This window comes from Pelodiscus sinensis, chromosome Z (assembly GCF_052426305.1).
Source record: "Pelodiscus sinensis isolate ZL-2025 chromosome Z, ASM5242630v1, whole genome shotgun sequence".
Lineage (NCBI taxonomy): Eukaryota > Metazoa > Chordata > Testudines > Trionychidae > Pelodiscus > Pelodiscus sinensis.
This window is the reverse complement of record NC_143085.1, coordinates 13,656,660-13,682,729: the sequence shown is the minus strand read 5'-3', so window position 1 is coordinate 13,682,729 and position 26,070 is coordinate 13,656,660. Positions and strand designations below refer to the sequence as shown.

The following is a 26,070-nucleotide window of genomic DNA, read 5'->3' as shown; positions in this document are numbered from 1 at the left end:
CACACCTATTCCCCACGCTCAGGACAAATCTTGATATAGCCAAAAATTCAAAACTATTTGCACTCCAATTTCAAAACAAATAAGCAAAAATACAATTATTTTTCTATATTCCCCTTCTTAAAAGGGGGGAAATTCCCACTGATGACAAATCAGTATGGACAAGCTAGATGCATTCAGTTTTAAATTTCTGTTTTAAAATCACCATCCTGATACTGAGTCTCAACAGAAAATCTACATGGCTCAGCAAGAACACTGTTATCCTATAGAAACCATTACTATTTTGCTTTTTCAGACTCTACAAAAAAAATTGTTATATGAAGGGAAATACCCTATCATTTAAAAATGACATCTGTTATATGAAATCCTTGTTAAAAGTAGAAGATTTTAATAGTGTTTGTGTTTAAAAGCACAAGATTCACAGTAGTATCTCTTACCTTCCAATCATTCAAAGGCAGAAGAACATGGCTAAAAGACTCACATTTCAAAATCAAAGAACTTTCCTGAGCGGATATCTGGGATGTTATTTATGATGACTTACAGCACGTAGGATTATTTTGTTGATGCCTAATACTCACCCCGAGGGTGGTGTTTTGTCTGTTGTAGCCTGCAAAGTGGAGAATGCTTTCTGTAGCCATAGCCAGCCCAGTGTGCTGAGACAAGCCTGACACCCAGTTCTGATGTTTGTTTAGGTACTCCTAAAAGACAAGGAATTAGTTTATTTTGAGGAAGACTGTAGTTTTCAAGAGCAGTTCACTCATTTTAAGTACTACACAACAAGAATTACCAAAAGATTCAGTATGCACATGAGACAATCTATTTAGTTAGGTTTAGATCTTGTTTTCCTATTCAAACATTGTTTCTTCAGCACTAAGCAAGCAGCACTTTCGTTCTCATCCTAGAAACCTAAAATAAAAAAGGCTTTCTCTTTTTTGTACAGAGAATAAAGCAACACTAATAGGGATATAAAGTCTAAAGCAAAAACCATGGTTTTGAGAACCAAGCCAAATGTTCTGCACAATATTAAGCTGAAGTGAGATAGAAACACTAATTAGGATACGTCTACACTACAAGCCTCTTTCGAAAGAGAGCATCTAGACTACAGCCAGTACTTTCAAAAAAGCAAGCTGCTTTTTCGAAAGAGAGCACCCAGGCAGTCTGGATGCTCTCTTTCAAAAAAGCACAGTTTGCATTACATTGCTCTTTCGAAAAAAGCGCTCTTCTGAAAAAAGGCGTCTTTCCTCATAAAACGAGGTTTTCCGCAGTCGAAAAAAACTGCTGCGTTCTTTTGATTTACTTTCAAAAGAACATGGCAGCAGTCTAGACGCAGGGAAAGTTTTTTTGAAAAAAGGCCACTTTTCAAAAAAAAACAAACCTGTAGTCTAGACACATCCTAACTGTATTGCTCTGCTAAAAACAAAGATTGATAAATGTGTGTCCACTCTTCTTCTAAACAGAAAATACAAATGTTACAGAGGGATCGGAATTGTTCTAGAGCATTCTTGAACTTCTCCAGAAACTGCCACATCAGTGCTGACAGAGGATGAGATGTAACAGACAATAGGCTATTCTAGAAACTGTAACCTGCCCTAAAAATTGTCCTCACAAGATTAACAAACAAGTTATTTTGCTCCCATGCTACCACATTTTTTTTTATTTTATTAAATATACTAAAGCACATTTAATGGTATCCCACAAATGATAAATAATAAGCTGCAACTGAGTGATTAACAAAGTATATTTTGCAACACATTCTCTGATTTGTGTTTGTGGGCTCAGCAAAAGGAATTAGCAGCAAGATTAAGTCCTTACTTGCTCAGAAAGCTACTGAAGTTTGTTACAATGATCTTATAATTTAGCAAGGTACTACTATATTTGAAAAAGAACTATAAATCTGAGGAAACCTCTCTCTAATAGCAAAGATCTTGCATTATCACCTGCCAAGAATTCAAACATGCATGAATTTTTATGCACATCAGTCAAAACTTATCACTCTCATAATATTGTATCAGAGAACAATTAAACCTCCAAAACATTCTGCATGCTTAACATACGATCGAAGCTGAACAGAAGGGTGGATGTACTGAACATTAATTCGAAATTCTTAGCCAAGATAGAGTTTGAAAACTACTTCAAAAACAAAACTGATATTGATTTTAGTGATGCTTCCATTATGGGGGTGATGAAACAAGGAAATCAGATTAGCCAAAAGGTTACCAAATAAGTATAAATGCATTTAACAACTGATGTACTATTATTTCGAGGTACTTGAACTCTGTATATTTCTGAGGATCATAAAATATTTCTTCACAAATTCAAGTTAGTTACCTGAAGATGGGACTTTGTGACAGAAGGAGCCCATTTCATTGCTTCTTGAAGAATCATCCCGCAACGTGCAGCAAAGTCCTTCACTATACTCTAGGAAAAGTGCATTGGTATGCCAGTCAGCCAGCCAATAATTCACAGACATCATCGTGCTTGTTAGCATTGTAAGCAACATTAAGGGCACTGGCAGCAGGAGACAGTTCAAGAGACTTTTAGTGACATTAGAGTATTGCAGCTATAACCAAAGTGTGTTTTGTCAATCAGAGAACTGTTACGCTTTGGTAAGACAATTCTGAAATAGAGATATTCAAATGAACTTCAAGTGTTGGGTAGCTAATCACAGCAAGGAGCCTTACTGAAGAAGGAACCTTCAAACAAGACTGTTCAGAGTAGCTGATTCAGACTAGTCAATTGAATTACTTTTTGCCACCTCATCAAGAGACATCACCTACCTCTCTGGATTCATAAGTATCAGGGACAGTGATTCTATGTGGAGTGTCTGGAATGTCATAATACGGTTGGTCCTTGTGAATGTCCTAAAATAAAGTATGTACAGTCTCAATAAGAGGCAGTTCTCACCCATCTCTTATTGACTTGTTCACTTCAGGCAACATTTTTGCTTTGCTAATGATACCATCCATCCCACAAAGGAGATAAAACAGTAACTTATGAGACTCTTGTATTTTGGACTTGTTTTCAACATGACCATAATCATAAACTCTCACACAGTTTAAAGAGAAACTTTAGAAAATAAATTAGTACTTCTATGTTACTATCTTCAAAACACTTTACATACAACAGTCCATTAATACTAAATTACAATAATTTAAAAAACTGCACACCTCTCACATTACATAAGAATTCTGAGTTTGAATTGATTTATACTGTTTGTAAAATAAGTTATGATCTTTGGATGTAAGGTGATTTCAGAAATGTAAGATTTTATAATAAAAAGTGCCTTTTCCTGGATATTATGGAGCAACTTAAAACTCCAAAAAGCAAACCTTCAAGAAAAATCATTACCACTGTGAAATGAAAAACTGTGGAAACATTATGTCATTTAGCCACTTCATTGTTGAAGACGCATAAAATACGTTTTGCAAATATGTACCTTTAATTGCATCTGGTATCTCTGTTGCACTGTTATGAAAACATTAGTTGATACACATGCACTTTCTATCAGCAATAAAAGATTCAATAAAAGAGTACTCACTGCACTGAGAGAGAGTGACAGTGTCTGGAGGATATCTAACATGGTCTTCAGCACAGTTCCACTCCACAGTAAATGCGGGAACCTAAAATACAAGTTCAAACAGAATAGACAGAGCTGAAAAAGATTATGCCTTCACCAAAAGGTGCCAGAGATACACAAAGAACAACGTATCTAGTATAAACCTACACCAAATAGAAGGGATTATTAAGTTAAATTGAACATGGCTAATGAGAGACTGGAGTTGTGAACTGTTTTCTTTAAAGACAGTCTCTACAGGACTAGAAATGTGAACGTGTACCCATTTAAATGATTAACCAGAGAGCCTTGGCTTCCTCCCCTCTCTTCCCCCAATGCTGCTGCCTCCCACAGAGGCAAGCAGGAGCTGGTGCTCCTCAGGGGGAGCTAGCTTAAAAGCTGGCTCCCCATGAGCATAGGCTCCCACTTGGTCCTCTACATGTAAACATGTAACTGTTGTAAATTTCAGAGGTAATATGTTTACAAAATTTAACACATTTTAACATCCCTTTATGACATAGCTTTTAGCAAAAAGACAGTGTCTAAAACCATGTGAATGCTGTTTGCTGGCACTTTATCCGACAAAATACTTTAATCCCCACAAGCAGCTTTAACTTTTTTGGAAGCAGAGTGGACAAAGCAGCATTCAAGCAGCGTTCACACTTTTGCTTGTCGCAGCAAAACTTTTGTTGCTTGGAGGAGGGATTAAGCAGCCACAAATGACAGAAATATTGTTGATGATTTGCATGTGCAAACATAGCCCAAACGGAGATTTGCAAGGGCACAGAGGCAACAGTGTACAAAATTCCCATTGAAAATCAGGCTAGACAATTTCAGCTCCATATGACCCAAATGTGCCAAGGAGGAAAGGGAAGGAAAGAGAACTAAAGAACAGGTTATGATTTTAACCTATATTTTGTTTTGTTCTTGATTTTTAGTGTTTTTTCCACCATACATAGTAAATGCACTATACACTACTAGCCAGCAGAGGGCACTGAATACTTTGTAGACCTATATACAGCAGTGTTTCTTAAACTGTGTTCCCTGGCAGCAGGCAGTCCGAAAGGGGGGGGAGGGGGAGAGAACAACAGAGTTCAAAATGGCCACCCTTAAAGGGGCAGGTGATCATTTTCCCCCTCAATAACTTCCCCTTCCCAACCTCCCCACCCTTTTTTAGTGCTCAACAAAAAGTCCTTGGTATTCTTCATTAAAAAAAAAATTATAGTTTGGTGTTCCTCGGTCTTAAAAAGTTTAAGAAACACTGATATACAGTATGATAAATAAAGGCAATTAAATGACAAATATATTCTTTAAGTTTGATCATTCTGTGTGGATCACCTTGTGTGGATACTAAAAAGGGGATTGCAATAGTAACAAAGCAAAGTTTTCAGAACCAGAACAACATTTTAGTAACCCTCTAGGCCATTTTTAATCATCAAGGATTTTCATATTTGTGATGTACCAAATGCCTATTCATAGAACTGGCAGCCATGAAATCCAGATGAATTCCCTTTTCAGCATTCTTCTTAATAACCAAGTAGTGTGAAAAAGGTAATATAGCCAGATGTTTATACTCACTTATCTACAAGACCAGATAAGTATTTGTCTGCAACCCTTCTGATCCTCTTATGAATGTGGTTAAAATTCACTAGTAGAAACTGAGCATGTCTCTCAAGCTCCTCTTCATTCTCTTTAGTTTTAGCCTAGATATTCCAAAGAGAAACAAGAAACGTTTTTGCTTTTAAAAAAAAACTTTAAAAAAATGAAAACATATACTTACACACTTTATACTTTAATTCTCCTTCCCACATAACTTACTTTATCAGCCATCATCGTAAGAAAAGCTTCGAAAACCTTATCTGCAACAGCTATCACACACTGCATCATGCCTAGAGAAGAATCAAGAAAAATGTTGTGCTCTGTTGTAAAAATTAAATTTTCCTTTTATACTGAACCATTAATAGTTACAAATGTTTATTTGTGCCCAGACAACACTGAATCAAACTGCTTTACAATTTAAACAATATTCATTCCATCAAAAGCAAGTTTTTTTAAAAGCTGAAAAGTCACCATCCCCTGAAAGTAGCATTTAGCATTATATTTCTGCTCCTGGCTGCCATAGCTCTGCAGATTAGTCACTTTATCAATAGAATTTCTCTTAAATCATGAATAGTTGAGGTATTTGGTAATAGTGGTTATGATATACAGTTTAATAGGGAGTATTTATACTTGAAGATTCTTCCTACATATTTACCTCCTCAAATTTGCTGCAGTTCTATACAACCCAGATGAAGTGACAAGAGAAACAGGTATATTTCTCAAGGAAGCCTAAATGCAATCATATTTCCATACTAGGTTAGAGCTATTAATAGTCCAACAACAAAGGATGTTGATGGAACCAACTATTAACTTCAGGAATTTCAGAAAAAAAAACATATGGGCAGGAGTTGCTTCAAAACATTGCTCTGGAACAAATTTTTGGCAATAGTTTTAATTCAATGGGGTACCTAAAACATGTAGAGAACCAGAGAATAGTTCAATAAACTGCAATAAAACCTCTTTATGCATATAATGCCAAGTTACCATAATTCTGTTTCATCTGATTTAATTCTCTTCCCTTCAAGGTTTTCAGCCAGTGTCAGATATGGCATAAATCTTTAAACAATTAAAAATATTTGACACAATTTGTAGGAAATTTCACATAATCCTAGGGCTGGAAGAGACCTCAGGAGGTCACCGAGTCCAGCCCTCTGCCCAAAGTAGGACCAACCCTAACTAAATCATCCCAGCCAGGGCTTTGTCAAGCTGGGACTTAAAAACCTCTAGGGATGGAGAGTCCACCACCTCCCTAGGTGACCCATTCCAGTGCTTCACCACCCTCCTAGTGATATAAGGTAACAAACACCTATTCCAGAAGGGTATTTCTGTCAGGAAAATCTCCGTGAGTATGCACACACTGCACTGCTTAAGTCACAACTTTTAATAATGAGCAGACTACTCTAAAAATTAAGGTAATTTGCAATTCTCTAACACTCCTCCTTAAAACAGACACATTCTGTGCAACAACTCTTCCCTAGCGCAGAGCAACTAGACCTTTTTCTTTCACTCACTTCCAGCATTATTATAATTAAGAGACAGAAAGCTAGTGTTTTGCCCCCTAAAGGAATAAGTGTAACGGTGTGTCTAGACTACAGGGTTTTGTCGACAAAAGTGGACTTTTGTCGACAAAACTAAACTGGATCTAAACTGCCACTGAGTTCTGGAGACATAACATCGACAGAACTCTGCAGTTTTGTAGACGGCTATAAACCTCATTCTACGAGGAATAATGCCTTTTGTCGACAGAGTTCTGTCGACAGAAGGTGTTATTGCATCTATATTGTCATGTCAACAAAGCGGCTTGCTTTGTCAACAGAACTGGATGTAGTCTAGACACTTTGTCGACAGAAGCTTTGTCAACAGTATCAGTCGACAAAACTTCTGTCAACAAAAGCCTGTAGTCTAGACGTACCCTAAGCAGATAACATGAAGGCAATATATTGTAAAAGTAGTAAGGAGCTAGTGCTCACCTATAACCTAAAGAGTTCATTTCCAAAGGTTTTGTGGCCACCAAGTCAAAATGTATGGTCCACTACTGATGAAGTTAAAGAATCTCTCTGACATGTACAATTCAAAATATTTTGAGCTTTACAGCACACCCATGCAATGCAAGTTCACTTGAAATTAACCCAATTCCATTAATTTTGTTCTGTATTATTCTAGCCAAACTTTACTTTCTCCAGTAGCATACAGACAGTTATCTTACCAGATTTGTCTTTTTGAATAGCTTTATCCTCAAAATAGCAAAACATCACTTGGAAGCGATCTTGGTCTGTTGAACGCAATACCCTAGGAGGGCAATTTTTTTAGTACATTCACACAAAACATAGAAACCATGCTCATCCCTGCAATATATACCCACACATCATGAAACTAAATTTCCATTAGATTTAATGCCTGAGCCTCTGGGTCTATCTTCAGCTAACAGCAGTCTGGGGACAACATTTATTTTAATTAATTTATTTATGTATTTATAGCTACTAGACAAACAATTCACATTGCTCTTAGAAGTGAAAGAACTTGTACAAATTTCACCAATTAGGTGAGCGGTTTCTGGGGTATTTCTACACACACAGATCTCACTCTTCTTTCCATGTGGCATTTGCCCAAAATGACAATGCTGACCAGTATTTAAAAGGTGGTACTTACAACATGTCTGAAAGGCTTTTGTGAATAAAAATATTTGTCTTACTGTTTAAGGCCAAACAAGCATATAACTTAGGAGTTGTTCCCACTTTCTCTAATAAAAGTCCTCTTTAGGTCTCATTCAATCATTAGGAATTTTTTTACTAATTTAATGTACTGGCTTGCCAGTGTCCAAACTGTGCTTGTCAAGAGCAACAATTATATATTGGATCTACTGATTCCATAACCACGATAACTATGCAGCATCATGGATGAGATTCTGATATGCCTCCTAGGGATATGAATGGTTAACCAGTAAGCACCACCTTTACAGTTAATGGACGAGGGCTGCATCAGCCCCGCACTCGCCCCACACCCCCACCATGGGTAGTGGACTGCTCCAGCCCAGTGGGGCTCTGCATGGGCAGGGAGTGCTCCAGCCCAGCCAAAGCAGCCCCCACTTGTGGCAGCTTTATGGCTATCTGCCACTGTTCCGACACCAGGGCTATGTCTAGACTGCAAGCCTCTTTCCAAAGAGGCTCTTTCGAAAGATACTTTCGAAAGAGCCTCTTTCGAAAGAGAGCGTCTAGACTGCACGTTGAACTTTCGAAAAAGCGGCTTGCTTTTTCGAAAGAAAGCATCCAGTGAGTCTGGATGCTCTCTTTCGAAGAAGCCCTATTTACATTGAAGAACGCCTTCTTTCGAAAGAGGAACTTTCGAAAGAAGGCGTTCTTCCTCGTGAAATGAGGTTTACCGCCATCGAAAGAAAAGCCGCGTTCTTTCGATTTAATTTCGAAAGAACACGGCTGCAGTCTAGACGCAGGTGAGGTTTTTTCGAAAAAAGGCTACTTTTTTCGAAAAAAACCCTGAGTCTGGACACAGCCCAGGGGTTTGGGACTTTGGCGGCTGCTTTGTGTCATGGCAGCCCTTTTACCTGCCATAAAGGGGCTTGGCAGAGATGGTCATTTCACCTTATGGGTGAAATTCTTGTCTCAGCGAAGTCAATGACAAAACTCCCACTGACTCAAACAGAATCAGAATTTCACCCTATGCGTCCAAGTTTGGCTGAAGGGTTCATGAATTGCCAGAAAACAAAGATTACAAAACCAACATGCAGTAATAAAAATATACCTCATGTACTCTAGACGATAAACAGACAGCAGATAGGTAGACATAGCAAAGTCCAACTTATTAATCAGAGCAGACACTTCTGGAGGAGGATCCAAGAGATTTATGATGGTGCTCCGTAACTCATTCAGTTCAGCCTAAAGATAAGGAACTTCAGAATAAGAAGACTATGCCATCACATCGGCTATATCTATTTACATTCTGAAGAGGTTTAATTTAGATTATTATGGATTATACCATGCCTTAAAAAACAAAACCTCCACTCTGGTATTGTTCATCCAAATAAAGAAGAGATAAAAAGGCACGACACTTCTTGATGGTATATAGTGACGTACTGGAATAGTGCATAAAATGCATAAGGTTGGCAGAAGGAAACATCAATGCTATTACTCTTAAGTCAAGTTTAAGAAGTATAGTTCAATCAAGTTCATTAAAAGTGTGGAACAAACTATCTGCTTGAGTAACTAATAAAGTTATACCAGCAACGAGTTTGGCTCTCAGTTTTACACTAATCATTCATCCTTTAATTTTTAAAAACTGACACTGTCAACAACAACACATATTCCTTTGTTACAGTCAGGGACAGCCTGTGTGTATAGGCCAACTCGGCCATCACCTAGGGCACCGGCTTCAATGGGTGCCCAATGATGACGTCACGCCATTGAAGGCCGAGCAGGCAGGGGCACCAGCTGCCGGCAGCCCGCCTCGTACTTCCCCTGGTTACAGTCAATAATGCAAACACGGGGAGAGAAAAGTGGCAAGTACAAAGCCATAAGCAATGGCAGATGATGAAGGCTCATCTAGGAACTACTTCAATAGAGAGAACAACAGAATGTCATTTACACCAAAACCAAATTAATCTCATCGCTTTTCCGCAGATTTCATCTGCCCAATATAAAATGAGAAAACACAAAAATATCATTAGGTTTCCCTTCTCACTAAGATCTGGTTTCTGTATTTAGAAAACAGAGGATTGTTGCCACTAATAAAAACTCACTTGTACCACTTAATGGTCTCGGTTTTTACTCTGTTAAATCATGCACAGTTTACAAGATTCAACAGTGCATTTGAAAGCTGTTATTTAATGAAGGGAGTCAGATGAAAACATTACATTATTGTTAGCAGCTGGTTACTATTGGATATATTATTTAAAGTCTGAAGGAACATGAAAGAAATATTTCTTACAGAAGTCACGGTGTCATTTTTCATGGCAGAGTTGTACTGAAGGACAGATCGAAGAGGTTCTTTGCTGGGAAAGGTGAGTAGTGGAGACTTAGTGGCTATCTCACATACGCCTTCATACCACTCTTCTGGCCAAAGACCTGAAGTAGAAATTTGGAGGGAGAAGAAAGGAAGAGAAAGACAAAATGTGTCTAGGAAACACATCCTAATATGCTCCCATCACATTGTATCAATTGATCTGGCTACTAAAGAATCCTAAAATTAGTTTAGTGATCCTCAATTGGTTACTATCAAGAGATATTAAGAGTCACTCAGCGAAAACAAATATCACCAAGTTTTGGACCACCTCTTAGGCCCTCTTCTCACACATTCAAGTATATGCATTCCCAGCAAATAGCCTATTTTCCAAATATGTAATAAACCTGCTCAGATTGCTGCAGGTGAAAACGCTCATTGTGTAAGTAATTTCTACTTTGCCTGTTTGTCAACCCTGCCCCTCCCTCATTAGATCACTGTCATTTTACATTTATATTTTCATGCATAGTCCAACTAGCATAAACACTTGTGAACAGAGGATGTAAATAATAATACTTTGTATGCTTCTGTAGTCTAGTCCATAGCTAAGTAAGGCATTTTGGATACAACGTATTCTGTCATCAGAGGAGTACCTAGTAAGATGCCTACCTTGTAGTCATTTCCCAGTTATCCCTAGTCCTAATTGCTAAAGTCTGTGCCAAAAAGCGGATTTGCACTTACAAACTAGGTAAACCTAAATCCATCAGTGCACCAGACCATCAATGCATCTTTTCGCACTGGAAGTTATACTACCTGATCCCTCCACAGCAAATCCCATGAGCACCGAATACAGCCAAAAATCACGGAAGAGCTTCTGTAATCTGGGTTTAGCCTCTTTGATGGGTGGCAAACGTCTGGTGAGCTAACATGAAAGGAGAAAATCAGTAGATTGAAATAATTTAATAATTTGCTAAGAATCAGTCAAAATAGCCTCATATTCTAGTGTTGGTCTAGCATTTAAAGATTTAGTTTCTCATCTGTTTCAATATATTAATAAATTCATGTCGTTATTATTAAAATGACTGATACAATAAGAAGACTGTTGCAATGTCTTAGCAATATTCATTTACAAAGCTGATTTCTACAGAAGAAAAACATGGACAAAGTCATCATGATACAACTATAATCAGTTTAATAGACAACAGTCACTTCTGAGTAACGACTTTGAAACTTTAATAGTGTTATTTTAACTTTTTTGTATGTGTATCATATGTATATATAAAGCACATACCTACAGAAAGAGAGCTAAGCTAATTACCCCATCCAAAAGAATACATGTGGTTTAAACAATCTGAAGAAAATCTTTCAGGTCTTGTAAACCCACAGACACAGAGCAAAAGCAAGTAAGCAACCCACAAAACCTAACAAGCCTCAACAAAAACATCTATAGAAGAAGAAACAAATCACTTGGCAGAGATCGCTAAGCAAGTAGAAGGGTTTTGGCTGACAAAGCAAAATTTAGCACTGTTTGATTTAGAGCCTGTTTACTTTGGGAGCTATTCAATTTATTAGCACCAAAGTTCAGATTTAAACCGAGCCATTTGCCTTATTCTAGCTATTCAACATACCCCTCTCCACAGAGTGGCTTGGAGGTAAGGAATATTACTATAATTTGAACTGGATTTGAAATCTCAAAGAAAAATATTTTCCAAAAGCAGGGGGAAATGCTGTACCCACAATAAAATGAAGGTAAATAATACATTAGTCCATGGAAAAGGAGAAAATATAAAATTGGGAACCACAGACAGCACTATCTTTCATTAGTGATTGTTGTACAGAATTGGCTTGGTTAACCTCTACCAGCTTTGAACAAAAAATGAAGCACTAACTTTAAAAATAATAAATTAAACAAAGTGAGCTATTAAGACTACAATACCTCATTCACTATACAGTTCAGGTTTTAATACTGCTCGATTATAATCCTTAAGGATTAAACAACGTTTAATAAAGATAATTCATTTTCATTCTTTATGTACATCAATAGGGAAGAAAATGAGAGACTGATACATTATCTGGATGCTACAAAAATGTTTTAAATGTTTCTTTTCACTTCGCTCTTAGTTCTGTATTTTATTGTTTAAGAACAGCTTTACATTCTCTTCTTTCAAAACCACTTCTAAGATTTTTTTCTGCTCTTTGTCTTATCGGCATTTTGTCTATTTTAAATAAGAGGCTTTGAATGTCAATTAGACATTCAATGGTACTCTCTCATATTGCAGATTCTAACCATTTATGTTTAACTAAAATAAATCCTATCTGGAACAAGAGAAATAATTAATTTTAACAAAATCTAAATTAATTTGTGTAGCCATGGGAAACTGGTTTAGAAATCCTGAGTTTGATTTAAAACTGCTTTCATCCCTCTCTCGCATAATAGCATATTTTCAAACCTTGCATTTCATCCTTAATGGATATCACAGCTGTAATTCACTGCTTTTGCATGTCCTCTTAGATCTCTAATCAATGCAATCAAAATAGGTTCTACCAAAGCAACTTCCATTGTAGCCAAGAAGGCTAACGGCATATTAGGGTGCATTAGGAGGAACACTGGCAGCAGTTCTAGGGAAGTGATTATTTCCCTTCATTTGGCATTGGTGAAGCCACATCCGGAATACTGCGTTCAACTGTGGGGGCCCCACTACAGAAAGAATTGGACACACTGGAGAAAGTTCAGCAGAGGGCGACAAAAATGATGAGGGGGATGGAGCACATGACTTATGAGGAGAGGCTGAGGGAACTGGGCTTGTTTAGTCTACAAAAGAGACGAGTGAGGGCATGATTTGATAGCAGCCTTTAACTACTTGAAGGGGTTTCCAAAGAGGACAGAGAGAGGCTGTTCTCAGTAGTGACAGATGGCAGAACAAGAAGTAATGGTCTCAAGTTGCTGTAGGGGAGGTCTAGGTTATATATTAGGATAAACTATTTCACTAGGAGGGTGGTGAAGCACTGGAATGAGTTACACAAGAAGGTGGTAGAATCTCCATCCCTTAAGGCTTTCAAGTCCTGGCTTGACAAAGCCCTGGCTGAGATGACTTAGTTGGGGTTGGTCCTGCTTTGGGGAGGGGGTTGGACTCGGTGACCTCCTGAGGTCTCTTCCCAACCCTATGATTCTGTTATTCTCTGAGAAAATAACTGAGGCTACTTTCATTTTAATTTCATCCTAAATCCTTTCTTCTAAGAAAAAAATGGAATTGCTAATAATTATAAAGACTATTGCTGCTCTAGTTTTAATTATCTAGTGATCCCATCTTCGGAAAAGGGGTATCATGTATTGTATAATCCTACACACACCAAAAAAGTAAATAAAGAATAGATACAATGCCCAGAAAACTAAAATTTTAAAACCAAACAATTCCCTCAAAAGCCTAGGTAAAAAAGGGTAAATGATGAAGTGGACTAGAACAGAAAAGCCTATACAATTATACTGCCTATGCAGTACACATACACCTAAATATGGCCCTGTTCTGGAAAAGTCACATGCATGGCCCAACAAGTACTAAGATCGATAAATAAAAGTTAAACAAATGCATAGGATAAACTATTTCACTAGGAGGGTAATGAAGCACTGTCCATGTCCACAGATCTTCTTTACTCAATCTTCATTCAATTCCACCCTTTCAATGAAACTGCCCATGAAATCCTATCAAGGTTTATCTTTAAAGTATGTTTTTCAAATATAAATGCGTTTGTCAAATTTTGTTTGCATTTCTCTGATGTGCTCTAAACTAATGATTTCCTACTAACTTCAAATATTTGGAAGATGTATTCTATTGGACTTCACTCTTTTTAATTGTTTAAGTACATGTGCTCATCTATCTTAAAACTTCATAATATACAAGAGACAGAGGCATTTTAGTAGATGACTAATTGTATGAACACAGGCTGAAAAGCAATGATGTTCTCCAAAGAGAGAAATCAATTGTTGTTTAATGAACTTGAATGTCTCAGACTACAATAGGCTTGAAATATTATATGAGCATGAATTAATCTAGGCACAACTCAAAAAGAAAGGCTAGCAGAAACACACACAACTAATTGCACGAGCGAGCCAACTATCCAGCATAAGAGTCAGTATAAATTTAAACACTTACTGAAGAAAAGGGCAATCTCTTAAAACTCAGGTACTACATAGTTTCTATGATATATTGTAAAAGCTTAACAACAAATGGTCCTGCAGCACTTTAGAGACTAACAAAATGTAGATAGAATTATGAGCTTTTGCGAACACAACCTACTTGTGCAGATGAATGAAAACTCATGATCCTATCTACATTTTTTGTTCATCTCTAAGGTGCTGCAGGACCATTCGTTGTTTTTTCAGGTACAGACTAACATGGCTACCCCTCTGAGACTTATGATATATTGTGTCTTCCAGCATCTGACCTGTCACAATGAAGCGCCTATTTCATTTGTTTGTACTCTCTCTCTTCACAACATCTGTGTTTTGTGGGATCAAAGACTTTAAAGAGCATTTTGAAAGCGGTAATGAAGCTATAAATCCCCATGCGCCCCATGACAATGAAACACATGATATGCCTAATTTTCCACCAGAGTTTCATAAAGAAAACACTATAACCAATGACTTGATTGCTGAGGAAGAGGAAGAGGAAGACTACCTTGAATGGGAAAAGATATTTGGTGATGATGATTATATTGACATAATTGATGCTCCTCTGCATTTGGTTGCTGAAATTCAGCAAGGAAATATTCTTGAGCTATTCCATGGTAAAACCAGAATCCAGCGTCTTAACATCCTCAATGCAAATTTTGGGTTCAACCTTTATCGGAGTCTGAAGGACAGAGCTAATTCTTCAGATAATATTCTGATGGCTCCTGTTGGTATTTCCACAGCAATGGCTATGATTTCTTTGGGGCTGAAGGGACAAACACACCAGGAGGTACTGTCTGTTCTAGGTTTCAGAGACTTCATTAATGCAAGCTCTACATATGAGATTATGACAATTCACAACCTCTTCCGTAAATTAACTCACCGGCTCTTCAGACGCAATTTCGGTTACACACTGCGATCAGTCAATGATCTTTATATTCGGAAGCAATTTTCAATTATAGATGATTTCAAAAACAATATGAAAAATTATTACTTTGCCGAAGCCCAATCATCTGACTTCTCAGACCCTGCCTTCATCACTAAAACCAATGAGCGCATCCTGAAATTGACCAAAGGATTAATAAAAGAAGCTCTCGTGAATATCAACCCCACTATGTTGATGATGATTCTCAACTGTATTTACTTTAAAGGTAAAATAATCCAAATTTCAATTTTCAGCAAGAAATGGATTAATTTAATTTTTTTAACAGCATGCATCAATGTGAAGGACCAAGAATGGGTGACAATGTAGACAACAAAAATTGTTTTTCTTTTATAGTCCTAATGGGAGCTAAGAATTTGTATTTATTATTATTATTACTACTACAATGGACCATGACCCCACTGTTTTAGGCACTCTACAACACAGTACAAGAAGATGGCTCCTGCCTCAAGGAGCTAACATTCCAAATATAATACAAACCATAGCCTTAGGAAAAATAGTCACAGCTGAGGGACCCTATGCAAAATTATTCTTGAACAAAGTATCCACAGTGTTGTTGTAAGTAAACAGTCAAATTCAGTCCTACCATAAGGAAGTGCAACTCCACTGACTTAAGGAGAGATACAGTTGTTTTTGGACTGAATTAAACATTTTATATAGTTTTAAAGTATTTAGAATCTACAGAATCAGCCAGGGTAAAAAATGCTGAGTTTAATATGTGCATATAAACATACACAGTGAGATCTGTACCCAGGGTCCACTCAAGGACCTGACAAAAATTTACTAGATTAAAAAAAGTGTTCTTCTAATAAAAGCAGAACAGTATTCATTGTGACTGAAACTCTTTGGGTGGACAGATAGGTGGTGTTTTTAGTTATGGGTAGAACTAGTAGGGTTGCCTAGGAATGTGAAAGACTAATTGACTAGATGATTATCCAATAAGCAAACACTCTATCAGAAAGAGGCAGCAACGGCAGGGATGGGGGGGGCGGAAGGATACTTCAAAGCAGCAGCGCTGCTTGAAGCTTGGGGCCAGACCCCGGGCTCTATGCAGCAATGCCGCTTTGAAATGTTGCGTGCAATCCAGAGCCAGCTTGGGTGTCCCCAGGCTGTATGTGGCGTTTCAAAGAGGTAGCACTGCGTGGAGCCTGGGATCAGCTGGCGACTCCCGTTGGCCCCGGACTGCATACTGCACTGCTGTTTTGAAATGCTGCAGGGAGCACGGTGTCAGGGTCATCCTGGTGCTTCAAAGAGGCAGCGCCATGGAGTCCGAGATCAGCTGGGGACTACCCTGCTGATCCTGGGTTCTGTGAGTGCCATCACTTTGAAATGCCACGGGGAGCTCGGCGTAAGGCTTTTCATGGCATTTCAAAGCAGCAGCACTGCATCGAGCCCATGATCAGCTGAAGTCCTAGCTGATCCCAGGCTTCACACTGCACTTTCACCTTTATAGTGTAGCAACAGGCCTAAGGCTGTTGCTACACTTCATAGGCAGAATCACCCTAACAACTAATCCAATAGTCGATGCAAAATGCATCGACTATTCGATTAGTCAATTAGTGGATATTTACCACCTTTAGGGTTGCCTGTTGTTAAACTGCCTGAAACATCCTACTATAAGGTCTTATTTTCAGTTTCCCACGACTTTGAAAAGTTCAGCTCAAATAGTTAAAGTTTAACAATGTTAGGTACCTGATGCAAGCTACTTTGGGGTGGGGAAGGGAATTTCAGGAAAAATGGCTCAGCTGATTCAGGGAGCTGTTTAAGAGGAAATATGCTGTTATGACCATGTTAAAAATACCAGGATCCTGCAAGGAATCTTGAGGTACAGGAGAGACAGAAAGGGAAGAGAATGGTTTGAAGTATTTTGGGAGAGGGGGTAGGAAAGACTGAGACTGAGTATAGTGGGGAGAAGGGAACAGGAGATTAGGCAAAGGGCCTAATAGGGCAAGATAGGAGCAGGGCAAAGGGCCAGTGGGGCAGGACAGGACTCATCAAACCCACCCTAACCACTTTATAGTTAGTGCCTCAATAAGTTAGTGGCGCAGATTTTTAACCTCTTTAAAAGGTGTTACAGAAATCTGGGAATATTTTTGAGATTTCTTTTTTAAGCCCTATCCTGAAATTTATGCATTCACACCCCTGCCTTGTCAACAAGCTATACTGCCTTTGCTCAAATGAGTGCTAAGGTTAGTACTCTGCTTCTCTTGGTTACCCTTTCCTCCCTCTTTGTTTTTTCTAAACACCACTTTGTCTTCTCAAAAGGGGATTTAAAAAATATATATCTAGCTACTACTCACCTAATACTTCCTGTTTCTTTCCGTTGGAGGACTATCCACTTCTAGGATTTGAGGGATTTTTTTTAATTGAACTGTAATGAGGCTTCTCTCACACAATTTTTATTGTCTTAAAATATTCCAAAGCGTTAGACATTCAATAGCTATAATACAAACCCACTGATAGGCAGGTGTTAGCAGAAAAAAGTTGTAGTATTAATATTAGAACACAAAACTTTATTAATGACATCTGTTGTACAATGTAGTATTACTTTGCAGTCAAATATTAAGCCTGCAGTCCCAGGTTCTCTTTGGCATGTGACCACACAGACACAAAAAGTGAGGCATCAAATGCTCTCCACATTACTAGCCATCCAAAAGCAAACACGATGGCAGACTTATCTAAGCCTTCCTATGTAAAGGTCAAAAGTCTTTCTTAATCAAATGGTATGCACATTATAGAAAATGTGTTTAGTAGACAAACTGCATCAGCAAAATTAAGATAGCAACTTCCTAACACTACACATTATAACAGGATAACAGAATTATTGAAAAGATATAGTATTAACTCCTCAATGTATGTACTATCATGCTCTACATTTATTTGCTCACTTACATCTAATCCCCCTGATTATAAAAGGAAATACCAACAGCCAATCTTCTACAATGCACTGTAGAGAGTTAGTCTCTTTGATCAAGAATTCCTCGTAAACCATAGGAGTTAGGACCAACAAATTTGGTATACAGCCTCCTCTTATCATATCTTAAAGCAACACAAGAGTGTGGTTGTGCCTGGAGACTGGGATGTGCCTGGAATGGGATTGCTTCTCAGAGAACCAAACAGAAAAGAGACATAACTGAGCGAATGTGAAAGAAACTGAACCAAGATGAGCCAGAAAAATAGGATGAACCAGGAATAGAATTGCTTCTCAATACATAGTATAGAAAAGAGATAAAATAAGAGGAATATGGAGTAGTGCCTTGTTTTGGCACAGCTAAATCAATGCTTATGGTTTGAAAACTAGAAAAAAAATGTTATTGGAAACCAAACTGACTAAGCCGTTTTTTGTTAAAGCAAATGATAACAGTTTCTAGGAATGAAGAAACAAAATACACTTAATTGGACTTCCCGAATTACAGACCGAGCAACGATGGGTAAATCTGCCAGTATAAAATAAACGTAATTTATAAAATTCCAAATATGTCTGCCCATCTCCAAAGAGACAAGTCTAACTCCTTCCAGAGCCATCCCTATGAATATATTAGATTAAAAAGGCAGATCATCAGATACATTCTTCTAATACAATACCTTCAGAGGACTAGTCATGCACATGAGGAACCTTCAGAGTGTGCTCGCACAGCTCTGTTCCAAATCCCATGGAACTCCATAGGAAGACCTATTTAAATTTTAACAGGAGTTGGATCAAGTCCTTAGGGCCTGATCCTGATGGGTGCTGAACTTCAGCAGCATCACTGGAGTCAAGAGTGAGCAGTACCTCACAGAACTGGCCAATTTACTCCAGTGGTGACCCAGGCACCAGTATATTTGTTTAAAATGTTTTCAGTTTAATGAAGTCAAAATTTTGGGAGGCAAAATGTAAATATTTTGTCCCATGTAGAACTTAAAAGTTAGCTGTATTTAGTTATGTTGATGAGACAGTATAATTTTGAGCACTACACAGCAGCAGAATTACACTGATCTGTAATCAACATTAGATCCCTTAAAGCCTGTGATCTACACAAACCAGAGAATTACATTTTCTCTGAGATATCTTTGACATGATTTCCAATTTATATTTTAGAGTGATTTTTGAAATGTGCATATGCATTTGAACTCCTTTTGATGTGCACAGCAGTCAAACATCTACACACACGCAAATCACATGCTTACATTTTTACATGTTAATTTTTTTTTTAAATAGCCTTTACTAATCTAAGTTGCCAAAATTAAATTCCTCTAATTCTGGCCAAATTTTAAAATGAACAGCCAAACTACATTTTGGGATATTAGCAAATAAGTCTTCATCACTAAAATTATATTTTAACGTCTTTCACTTACAAACTAAAATTATACATATATAAATAAGGATGAGGTTTTCTCCTTTAACAACAGGAACTTGGGAAAACAAATTTCCAGTGGAAATGACAAACAAACGGACCTTCCGACTGAATGAGAAAGAAACAATAAAGGTTCCTATGATGCAGACCAAAGGAAACTTCCTGGCTGCTGCTGACCATGAGCTAGACTGTGGTGTGCTCCAGCTGCCATATGTGGGGAACATCAGCATGCTAATTGTGCTTCCAAACAAACTATCTGGCATGAAAGCACTGGAGAAACAACTGACCCCGCAGGTGGTGGAGAGATGGCAAAAGAGCATGACAAATAGGTATGTTTTGATAGAAAATAGATTGTGTTGAACAAACTCGATCTAGTTTTTTGATTAAATGATAAAATTTGATTGACATAAGTAACAGTGTTGACATAATAGACTTCTGGGAGATATTTGTCTTTGTATTGCATTACATTCAGATTTAAAACTCTGCACTATTTAAAAATCAATTCAACCTATATTAAATATTTTAAAAATGATCAAAATGAGATACTTCAGAGAGTTATTGTAAGGGTGGGGAGATCATTCAGTGCAAGAGTTCCTAGTGGGATGAGTTATTTACCCAATGCTATTCAATCTCTTTATCAATGATCTGGGAGAAAACATTCACACAAGAATTGATGTATGATAAATAATATTGACAAATGTATCTACACAATGATCCAGATCACATGCTAAGCTGCTTCACTTGAACAATATGCATTTTAATACAGTTAAATGCAAATTTATAATCTAGTATCCTACAATGTAAGTCACAGTTATAAAATGGGGGATTGTATTTTGGAAAGCAGTGACGTAGAAAAGGACTTAGGAATCATGACAGATAACCAACTGAACACAAACTCGTAGTGCAATAGTTTAAGAAAGTAAGTGATACTTGGATGTAAAAGCAGGAGAATACAAAGAATCAAGCTCATATAGTGGTATTACCAGTATATAAAGTATTATGAGATGATTAACAGAACACTGTGTCCAGAACTGACACTTCATAAAAGATGTTGACAAAATGGAAATGATTTAGAAGCAACACTAGACATTCAGAGACTAAAGAAACACGATCTCTTTAACTTTAAGAAGGTTAATAAGTGATCTGATTACAGTCTATAAACTCCTACATGGAGAGATTTCTGATCATACAGGACTCTTCAGTTTAGCAGACAAAGGCATAAATGATATCTAGTAGTGCGTAGGGTTGCCACGTGTCCGGTATTCACCCGGACAGTCTAGTATTCACTCAGACAGCCCAGTATTTTCGCTTCCTCTCTGGTAAAAAATTTCAGAAAATACCGGGCACCTAAGATGTCCGGTATTTTCTGATTTTTATTCCCTGGCCAGAAGGCTAAAATGCCAGGCACCTGGCAACCCTACAAATACTCAGTGCCTGGCCTTCCCCCCCAAAACCTTCCCGGCCACCAACACTCCCATGCAAGGCTGCTGGCACAAAATGGCTGCCAGCAAAAGACCAAGGGGAAGCAATGACTCCCCTGGGTCTTAGTGCTCAACCGCTCCCCTATTCCTATCCCTGCACTCACTCTTACAGGGGACATGCTGTTTTATGTAGTTTTCTTGTTGTTTGCTTAATAAGTCTTGGAGTCCTTCCCCCCCCCCCCCTCGTTTTTCTCTTCAACAGAACTTTTCCCGGTGTTTTTTTTTGGGGGGGAGGGGGGGAGTTGTTGTTTCAGCCATCTGGCAACCGTAAGTGGTGGAGAACTGAAACTGGACAAACTCACCGTAGAAAAAAGGGCACATATTTTCCACAGTAAGGGTAATAAAACACTGGAATAACCTACCTAGAGATGTGGTGGATTCCACATCATTTGAAGTCTTGGATATCTTTCTAAAAGATAGTGTCTAGCTCAGAGAAAGGCAAAATATGGCCTGCCAAACATCTCCCTTCAGCCCACCATGACTCTACAGGCTGCTAGAAGTCCCACAGCATAATAGGCCACTCAGACAGGATGCCTGCCTGTTATAGCCCTGGCCATGCCACTCCCAAAAGCGGCTGTCTGCAGCTGGCAAGCATGTCTCTGCATGCCCTTTGGGAAGAGGGGGGCAGGGGGCCTCCTTGCACTGCCTGTACTCACAAACACTGAGCCTACAGCTCCCATGGGGTGGAAATCAAGGAAATGTGAGGATGGTTCTGGGGGAGTAGCAGCATTTAGAGACCCACCTTCTCCTTACCCCCTATAGCAGTGGTTCTCAAACTACTGGGCCCAAGGCTCACATTCTGCTCAATGCAGATCTTTCCATGGATCACCAGCCAACAACTTATAATGACACAATCGATGTACGAGGGCTGGGGGTTCAGGGTCTGGAAGGGAGGTTGGGTGTAGGAGTGGACTGAGGGTAGGGGCTCTGGGAGACTACAGAAGTGGGGTGGGAGTGCAGGGTCTGGGCGCAAGGGAAAAGGGGGGTGCTTACCTGACTCTGTGCCCCTGCGGGTATTCCCAGGCACCATACCCTGCTGCTCCCATTGATCATGATTCTAGACAATGGGAGCATCGAGGAAAGCTTCCAGGTGAGCAGTTTACTGCAGTGCCAATTCTCACAGCCAGGGGGAGTAGCAGTTTATGGAGTTGCTTCCTGCCCCTACAAACTGGATCTAACCCACGAGGCTCCCCTCCTGCCCCCAGTGAGAAGCCAGCACTGGTGCTCCAACCTCGTAGGGGCAGGATATTGTGGTTCTGGAGAACCAACGCTGGCTCCCCACTGCAAGGGGGGGGGCAGACCCAAGCCCATGGCCCACCTACGAGACGTGCCATACCTCACACCACTTCTATTAATGTAACAGAAAATGTGGTATGTGACCACTTAGCAAAATTCTTGGGAGTACCATCTCCCTGCAAAAATTATTGTCTACCCCAGTCTATCTCATTCAGAAATTATGGGCTTGATGAAGGAATATTTGGCAAAACTGTATTGTCTGTTTTATGTGACAAATCCACATAACACAGACTAGAATATCATAATGGTTCCTTCTGGCCTTAATCTATGAAAAAGACATGAACTCTCTCTTTTTAAAAAACAAACTTACCTCTGCTGTATGTGCTTGGTAAAACTCCAACTTAGTGTGACAGGGAGTTCCATAATAGATAGTTGGCTATGCTTATCATACCCATGTCATCTGAACACAAACAATATACTGCAGAAATACAACTAATAAGCCTTTTAAGTGAAGAATTACAAGGAAGTAACACATTATGCAGCAGTTAAGAGTTTCTTTGACCTTAGATTTTTAAAAACTGCTTAAGTAGACAAGGCCCTGGGCCCTTTAGAAAGCTAAGCCTGGAAGAATACAGAGTAGAATTACTATATATTTCAGTGTCATTCCTGCTTAATACGAATGGAACTGATATGCAGGGTTAAGGGATATGTTGTATATTTCTTTAAGACCTATAATGTTTCTGTTTTTTACTAGAACAAGAGAAGTCGTTCTACCTAAATTTAAGCTGGAGAAGAGTTATGACCTGACTGATTATCTGAAATCCATGGGAATAGAAACAATGTTTGACAAAAATGGTGACTATTCTGGAATATCTGATGATAAAGTCATTATTGATATGGTAATTTTCCCCTTCTACACTCATCCTATTTATTAATCCCAGCTATCTGAATTGCAGCACAAAGTACAATAATTCACAGCTTAGCTAAGCAAATAACACAATATCTCTGCCTCTCCTGGAATATAGAGGATCTGTATTTTCCCATATATAATAGTAGACCAGCAGCTCTGAACCCTTATAGACAACTACTGTATCTTTCAGGAGTCTGATTTCTCTTGCATATCCCCAAGGTTTCACCTCACTTAAAAGCTACTTGTTTACAAAATCAGACAAAGACACAAAAAGTGTCACAGCACATTTGTGTGTGAAAATTTAGTTTGTACAGACTTCAATAGTGCTTTTTTATGTAGCCTATGTTAAAACTAAACAAATATCTAGCTAAGTTGATGTATTTCCTGGAAAACATGTGTTGAGAACTGCTTGAGAACCACTGGTAGACGACTACACACATTATGAAGATCATGCCTTTAAATCTCTGGAAGGAATAATGTCATGATCAATCAAGAAGGGGGAGCCACCAAAGCCAGAGGACTGATGCCATATAAAAACAATCCGTGATAACAGAGCAAGAAAGCTATGTGCAGCATAGAAAATATTCGATGGTGTAACTTAAGTTCACCATTTTTATAGCACATTTATTACAGTGAAATTCGCCTACGACAAATTACTAAGACTTCGAAATCTAACCAGATGTATTCTGCATTTTCTGCCCCATTTTTACAGTTCAACCACCAAGGCACCATTACTGTGAATGAAGAAGGCACAGAGGCTGCAGCTGTGACCACGGTAGGGTTCATGCCTCTTTCCACTCAGATTCGCTTCGTCATTGACCGCCCCTTTCTGTTTCTCATCTATGAGCATCGCACCAGCTGCCTGCTGTTCCTGGGCAGAGTCGCCAACCCCAGCAAGTCTTAAAAACCGAATTGTGTTCTGATAACTGGATTGTATGATTACATTTTAACATAGCAATTTTGAAAGAAATATTTTACTTGTCACATTAATCAGCAAGGGTACTGTCATTACACGACTCACCATTTAGTAAAGGAAAATGCAATGCACGAGTCCATTCAATTTATAATGATTAATGCCAGGCACTGATATAGCTATATTAAACTCTCATTAAAATGACTGACATTTAGTGTTATATTTCAGTGTATTGCACTTAACCAGCAAATACAATGTTAGACCAGGATTTTTAAAAGTGGACATCTAAAATTGATCTCTTAAATATGTATTTAGAAACCAACAAACAGGCAAGTATAAGGAAGTGCTGAACTCCTCCCAGTTCTGAGGTTATCTTTTTAGGTATCTAAATAAGGATTTGGGGACTTAAATTTAGGCATCCATATTTGAAAATGTTGCCCTCAACGCCATATTTTGCCTTTTGATAACTCATAGGCCAAATTCACCCTGGAGGAAACTGGCACAATTCCCAAGGAAGCCCAAGCCATATCCAAAAGCAATCTAAATGGAGGTGTAAGTAGTGAAGAAAGGAAATTTGTACTGATTTCACATTCAACAGGCTAATAAAACATAACACTTACAAGGCAATGAGGCAGAAAAGAAGAATTGTAGAAAAAGTAAGGTACCATTAGGTCTGGTTTTGACTTCATACCAGTTCTATACTGGTGTAATGCCAATTATTTCAACAGTTATTTCCGAGTTCCAGCAGTGTGAGATCAGAGACAAAGTGTGCAATTTGTACCAATCTATTTTGTCACCAAAATTAGCCTATTGTGTATAGACAGACTCAGTGGGAAGTATAAGATCTACAACATAGCTTATACAGAAAAAGGTATTTTATACATATAAAGTAGACAAGGAAATACTCTCTCCTCCTTTCCCATTCCCCACACTTAATACCTAAAGTCCTACATCTTCCATCACTCTTTATTTTCCTCCCCCCCCCCTTTTTTTTTAAAACAGAAAACATGTATGTAAGCAAAGCATTTAAAGCAGAAAATAAAGGTCTCTAAAGCTCACCTCAAGTTCAATCTAATGAAATGTAGTGGGGAAAACCTGATAAACTGTTGGTAACTTTTTCAGACTTTATTGTAGGAATATAAACACGGTCTAATTATTCTCATCACTGACGTAGATGCAACTTACCTCAATTCTAAAATGCTACCATTTGATAGGAGGAACAAATTTATATTTTTTTCTACAAACCATCAAAGTAAGTAGATGAACAACACATGTATTCACATTTAAAAACTTCCCTTTTCTTTGTCCCTTTTAAGGAATACACATTATAGTCTCACAAGTTTATTGTATTATTTGGAATATCAAATATAAAAAAGTAAATGTTTTCAATATTGAACTTTCCTTTGTTTTTTCTTATGCTACTAGAGAAAATATGCAATCTACTGATAGTTATTTTATGGATTTACAAGTCTTTCATGAGGTTTTTAAATGCAATTTGTAATTGATCCTGTTTTGCTTTTACATAGCGTGTGTCATTTTGAATTTTGTGCCAAACTATAATGAAGCTGTTTAAACATTCAAGTAAATGAAAAACAGGAGGGTGAAGAGCTGATATCAAGTAATTACTCAACTCAATAAATAGTTTTTTCCCTTTTCAGTATTTCTTTTTCATACACATTCCTTGTTCAAAAGTTTCTTGCATATAAATAGTTTTTCAACATTAAAAATCTTGTCACAGGAAACAAAGAAAAAATTCAAGTCAGGAAGGTTATCTAATTTTTCACAAATGTGTAACGCATATTAAAGAAAATAATCAAATCAAGAAGTGAAAAGAAACCTTTGGCAATCAAGAATTAGTTTATCAAAGACCATGTTATTTGGAAACAAAGTTCTAAAAGTTATTTTTGAGGCCACGACCAATTCTTGTAACAGGAGAAAGAGGTCAAACAGAAAAGCAAATGTAGAGGCAGCTCAGAACTCATGATC

The 26,070-nt window shown here is 38.1% G+C and overlaps 2 protein-coding genes across 4 annotated transcripts in view; one reads left to right on the top strand and one right to left on the bottom strand.

The window, feature by feature from the left end:
• The window catches only part of PI4KA (phosphatidylinositol 4-kinase alpha), a 107,137-nt gene that overhangs the window by 36,243 nt on the left and 44,824 nt on the right, over nt 1–26,070 (bottom strand). For both annotated transcript variants that reach the window (XM_075898245.2, XM_075898246.2), the window contains exons 20-29: nt 10,913–11,021; nt 10,088–10,224; nt 8,906–9,039; nt 7,356–7,438; nt 5,369–5,439; nt 5,129–5,253; nt 3,536–3,617; nt 2,775–2,858; nt 2,326–2,415; nt 576–695 (exon numbers count right to left, since the gene is read on the bottom strand). In XM_075898245.2, coding sequence (XP_075754360.2) covers nt 576–695; nt 2,326–2,415; nt 2,775–2,858; nt 3,536–3,617; nt 5,129–5,253; nt 5,369–5,439; nt 7,356–7,438; nt 8,906–9,039; nt 10,088–10,224; nt 10,913–11,021 — 1,035 coding nt within the window. The remainder of the gene's footprint in view (nt 1–575; nt 696–2,325; nt 2,416–2,774; nt 2,859–3,535; nt 3,618–5,128; nt 5,254–5,368; nt 5,440–7,355; nt 7,439–8,905; nt 9,040–10,087; nt 10,225–10,912; nt 11,022–26,070) is intronic.
• On the top strand, nt 11,627–25,083 carry SERPIND1 (serpin family D member 1). Of its 2 annotated transcripts, none has more exons than XM_006134779.5 (5): nt 11,627–11,751; nt 14,535–15,418; nt 19,600–19,873; nt 23,016–23,160; nt 23,884–25,083. In XM_006134779.5, exons 2-5 carry the CDS (start codon nt 14,551–14,553, stop codon nt 24,073–24,075), a joined length of 1,479 nt encoding a protein of 492 aa, XP_006134841.2. In that variant the 5' UTR covers nt 11,627–11,751; nt 14,535–14,550; the 3' UTR covers nt 24,076–25,083. The 2 variants fall into 2 exon arrangements, with proteins under 2 accessions (XP_006134841.2, XP_025046331.2); XM_025190546.3 differs by having other exon boundaries at nt 11,710–11,848.

What these genes read in the sequence shown, in the direction of transcription:
- SERPIND1 (XM_006134779.5), top strand. Translation starts at nt 14,551, where the DNA reads ATGAAGCGCCTATTTCATTTGTTTGTACTCTCTCTCTTCACAACATCT. An exon ending in CAAAAGAGCATGACAAATAG is followed by an intron (nt 19,874 to 23,015) that starts GTATGTTTTGAT and finishes GTTTTTTACTAG; the next exon opens with AACAAGAGAAGTCGTTCTAC. An exon ending in ATAAAGTCATTATTGATATG is followed by an intron (nt 23,161 to 23,883) that starts GTAATTTTCCCC and finishes CCATTTTTACAG; the next exon opens with TTCAACCACCAAGGCACCAT.